At 50.1% G+C, this 4,241-nt stretch overlaps 2 protein-coding genes across 2 annotated transcripts in view; one reads left to right on the top strand and one right to left on the bottom strand.

Moving 5' to 3' along the window:
- The window catches only part of CEP63 (centrosomal protein 63kDa), a 55,517-nt gene extending 54,529 nt beyond the window's left edge, over window positions 1-988 (bottom strand). The window contains exon 1 of the mRNA XM_008568220.1: window positions 825-988. Coding sequence (XP_008566442.1) covers window positions 825-988 — 164 coding nt within the window. The remainder of the gene's footprint in view (window positions 1-824) is intronic.
- Window positions 989-1,193: 205 nt separating this feature from the next.
- ANAPC13 (anaphase promoting complex subunit 13) overlaps window positions 1,194-4,241 on the top strand; it is a 7,200-nt gene continuing 4,152 nt past the window's right edge. Inside the window, exons 1-2 of the mRNA XM_008568219.1 lie at window positions 1,194-1,265; window positions 3,910-4,042. Of these exons, the coding sequence (XP_008566441.1) occupies window positions 3,944-4,042 (99 nt within the window). The 5' untranslated portion in view covers window positions 1,194-1,265; window positions 3,910-3,943. The remainder of the gene's footprint in view (window positions 1,266-3,909; window positions 4,043-4,241) is intronic.

Below are 4,241 nucleotides of genomic sequence, written 5' to 3'. Positions count from 1 at the left end.
GGGGGGGGGGGGGGGGGAAATTAACCTAAAGATGGCACTACATTCCAAATAAGAAAATACACTTTATTATATCATTAAGCTACAGCTAACAGGTGTAAATATAAATATCTGAAGGTAATGCGTTGCCCATGATCTTTATAATTTCCTCTTCATATCTATAAAACTAAACGCATGCAAAACTAGGCCATCTACCCTACAATACTGCTTTATTAAAGGAATAAGATATTTTTTTTAATATCGGTTTAAGGAGTTGGATATAAAGTTCAGAGAAAACTACTCTGTAAATAAGTGTAGTGTATTGAATCTATAAATGAACACCAGTCTCTAACATGTCTTCATTCTCCTGATGTTGCAGGGACATAAGAAAAACCATATGATGGGCCTAGATTTACTGTCAAGTATCTTCATGATTAAAGGATTAAGAAGCTGTCCTTTTTAAACCTTTTCTCTATTCTATTTCCCATCCCTGATTTGTGTGCGTGGAGCAACCAGTAAGCTCGGGGTTCCCCAATTTCAATCCTTCACAATTTTGTCCACATTTCCCTAACTCCTGTACAGTATCAACTTTCAAACAACTCACTTTTTAAAACATTGCTAACTTTAACATGGCACCATAAATGAGCCGGAATCGCCCCAATGCTAGGAAGCGCTAGCTAGCTAGCTACAGCAGCCTGGGCAGGGAGGGAGGTGCGCGGGGGTCCCTCCCCTCAAGAGCGAGCGCGGCCCGCGGGGCGCTCCGCCCGGGAGAGAGGGCCTGGGGAGCAGCTCGCCCACCGCGCCGCCAGCGGAGGCGCCCTCCCGTCCAGCCTCTGGGAAGAACTGACCGCCTGGCGCGGCCTGACGGCGCACCCGGCGGGACCATGCCTGCCTTCGCAGGTCCCCGGGGCGTAGGCGGCGAGGCCGAGGGGCGAGGCGCCGGGTCGGACCCGGGCCGGTGGAGGCGGGCCCGGTGGCTCGCAGGCTGCAGCGGGAACCAGTCGCGGGCCATGGAGCCGCGAGGCCGGGGGCACCGCAGCAGCCAGGGCCGCCTCCGGACAGGACACGCCTGCCCCTGCCCGTCCTAGGCGTGCACAGGCGGTTACCGGCGCCGCGAGCGCGCCCCGAGCCCTCCCGCCGTTACCTCGGGCTGGAAGCGCGCACGCGCGGCGCCGCCACCCTTACGCTCATCCCCAGTCGTCGGCACGTTCGCTCCGCCCACTGCATCCCGACACCCCCTCTACGTGAGCAAGTGGGCTCACCCAAATCCGGGGATCTGAGAGGAGAAGGTGCGGGTCGCGTGGGGCTGAGGGGCGGCGGGGACTGGCTGAGGTAAGGCCCAGGCTAGGTCTCGGAGGGGCGGGAATGCGTTCCGTCCTCAGCGTCGGACTTCTGCTCCCATCGGCCGAAGCCCTCACTTCACCCTCATAGTCATTTCCCTCGGGGTGGAAAGGGACTCGCGCGGCGGTCTTTGACCTCCCCCTCCCCGCCTCCACATTTGGTATATCCAGTTTCGGGCCGGAAGCCACGGCTGTGGGGCGGCCTTGCAGTTAGGGACGGTGGTGGCCTGTGAGGGTCATTTCTAGCGAGGGGAAAGGCCTTTCTGCTTTGATCGTAGAAATACATGTTTACGAACCTTTAAAATACAGCGATGGATAAAACGTGCCCCTATCCCGAGAAACGCACGCGCCGCTGTCTGGAAAGACAACTGTCCGGGCAGTGTGACAAGCTCTCCATTTGCCGGGAAACGCACGCGCCGCTGTCTGGAAAGACAACTGTCCGGGCAGTGTGACAAGCTCTCCATTTGGTGCCGTGCACTGCTCCCGCCCGGGGAACTGTGGGACCGGCGGAGGGGTGGGTGCCAGAACCGCGCTCAGCCTGGGGTTTGGAAAAGGACTCCACGGGAGGCAGCCCGGGAGCTGAGATTTTCAGGCCGACCGTGGGCTAGCCAGTCAAATAAAAGGAAGAAAAAAGAGCATTCCAGGCATTGGTACCTTCACAGGTATAAGAAAAGTTTGCTCAGGCACCTGTACTGGTGCTTGGGACAAGGGCAGTGTCATGGGCATTGCCTGTCTTGATGCTTCCTACTCTCCCACCTTAAGGGTGAAAGCACCTTGACGCCTAACCCAGGAAATGGGATGTTGACTAGGAAAAGCTGAGGCCAGACTTGTCTGAAAGGAAGAGGAGGCAATAGTGATGAAAAAAAGGGGCTTTAAAGTGCAAAGTGTGACAGGGTTGGAGGTGTATGGAAGAGGGCAGGTGAAAAAGATAGAGGCCGACTTGTGGAAACATCTGCTAAGGAATCATTGGTACAAAATTTACACATAATAATTGGAGGCAGTAATACCTGGATAGTCAGTCATAAAGCTGATCTAACTTGTTTAGTGGATCAGGTTAGGACAAGAAGCAAGCATTCAAAGATAGAAAGCCTGCAGAAGCTGGAGCAATTTGAGAAAACTTTACAGAAAGATGGACTCTGTGTGGGCCTAGAAAAATAAGCAGGTTTGGATCAACCACAAAAGTGAGAAGGGTATCCTAGAGGACAGAGCAGCAAGAAAAAGGAGAGCTCTTGTAGGAGAAGAACTCCAAAAATATAACTGGAACTGAGGATCAGGACTACTTATGTGTAGATTTCCTGAAGACAGCATTCTTTAGCTTGAGTTAACCACTGGGTAGTACTAGATTCTTGAGTGAAACCTCACCTGATTCACAGCTAAGTAGCTGGGCACCTTTTGCTTCAATTTTGCCTGAATCCTTATCATGGGCTCTTCCTCACCCCAACCTGGGTATAATTATTACCCAGATATTAGGGATACCTTGTCTACTGGGGACAAACATAGGACCCTATGATGCAGTTGGATTCCACCCCCAAAGACTGTTTTTGTATGAGTCTCCATAGTCTCAGAAACTGGGAGTGCCTTCCAGGCCTTCACGATTTCTACTTTGTAGCAGAGAGCACAGCAGGCGGCAGGGCCCAAACTTTGAAACAAGGAGCCCAGAGGTTCCTTCCAAGCTGGTCAGATTAGATTGCAACTGTTCAGAAGAAAAATGGGAAATCAGCCAATGGTCAGGGAACTAAGGAAACATCTTGACGACTTGGACCAGGTGTTGAAGGGAGTGCAGCATTAAGAATTAGGGGAGGGAACCCCACAGGGAAACAGAAACTGGAGCAGCATGGGGTTCTGCCAGTTTTGTTCACCTGGAGGTGCACCTTTCAGATCTCAGCCTGGGTGCTGTTTTAAGAAAGGAAGCAGTTTCCTTTACAAGTTCAACTGCTGACATTGTTCTTGCCTTGAGGATTTGTGTCAGGCCTGTAAATTGGTCACTTTGCATAGCCCGCTGTTTTAAGAAAGGAAGCAGTTTCCTTTACAAGTTCAACTGTTGACATTGTTCTTGCCTTGAGGATTTGTGTCAGGCCTGTAAATTGGTCACTTTGCATAGCCCAGTTCATTGTTACCTCAGTATGTCCATTTAGCTCCTGTGCCTAAGAATGCTGAGGTTTGAGCCAAGGCAGGTGGAGACTTTTGTAACAATGGCACAGGAAAGCATTTGGCACTCAGGCGGTTATGAATCAGGGACTCATCAAAGGCATCATGAAAAGTAAAACACACGTGCAAGTTAAAGAAAAGCTACATTTAGATGCAACATACTTGAGGGCCTCATTTAGGCACATGTTGCCTCCTGTCACAATCTATGACACTGGTCTGTCAACTGTACTATGTCCAATATATGCTATAAAACATTTATTGACTTAGGCGGGGGAAGAGGAACAGTGGTCTTACAAATAAGTTGTCACCTGGCTCATATGAAAAGATGAGCCTTTCCCAGGGTGGTGTGTGCCAAAAGATGACTCCAGGCTGAAAAGCCTGGGGAGTCCTATTACTGGATTATACCACCTCCTCAGTCTTCATGTTTAAGAAATAACCTCTTTAGCTTACAGATCTGACAAGATCAAAACTGCAGGACAATGGACAGTGAGGTACAGAGAGATGGAAGGATCTTGGACTTGATTGATGATGCTTGGCGAGAAGACAAGCTGCCTTATGAGGATGTTGCAATACCACTGGTAGGTTATGATTTGAGCTGAGGGTGGATGGGTTTAAGGTGTGATCTGGCAATACCTAGTGGAGGTGGGATGTCAATGGAAGATAACATAGTAGGGCAAAGAAATCAAAGCTGTGGAGCTCTCTAACTCTAGAAGACTGGAGAGCATCGAGCCAACTTTTTTTTTTTTTTTTTTTTTTTTTTTTTTTTTTTTTTTTCCG

This window comes from Galeopterus variegatus, unplaced genomic scaffold (assembly GCF_000696425.1).
Source record: "Galeopterus variegatus unplaced genomic scaffold, G_variegatus-3.0.2 Scaffold388, whole genome shotgun sequence".
In the NCBI taxonomy this organism is placed as follows: Eukaryota; Metazoa; Chordata; class Mammalia; order Dermoptera; family Cynocephalidae; genus Galeopterus; species Galeopterus variegatus.
The sequence above is the reverse complement of the archived record's forward strand: the minus strand, read 5'-3'. Positions and strand labels throughout refer to the sequence as shown.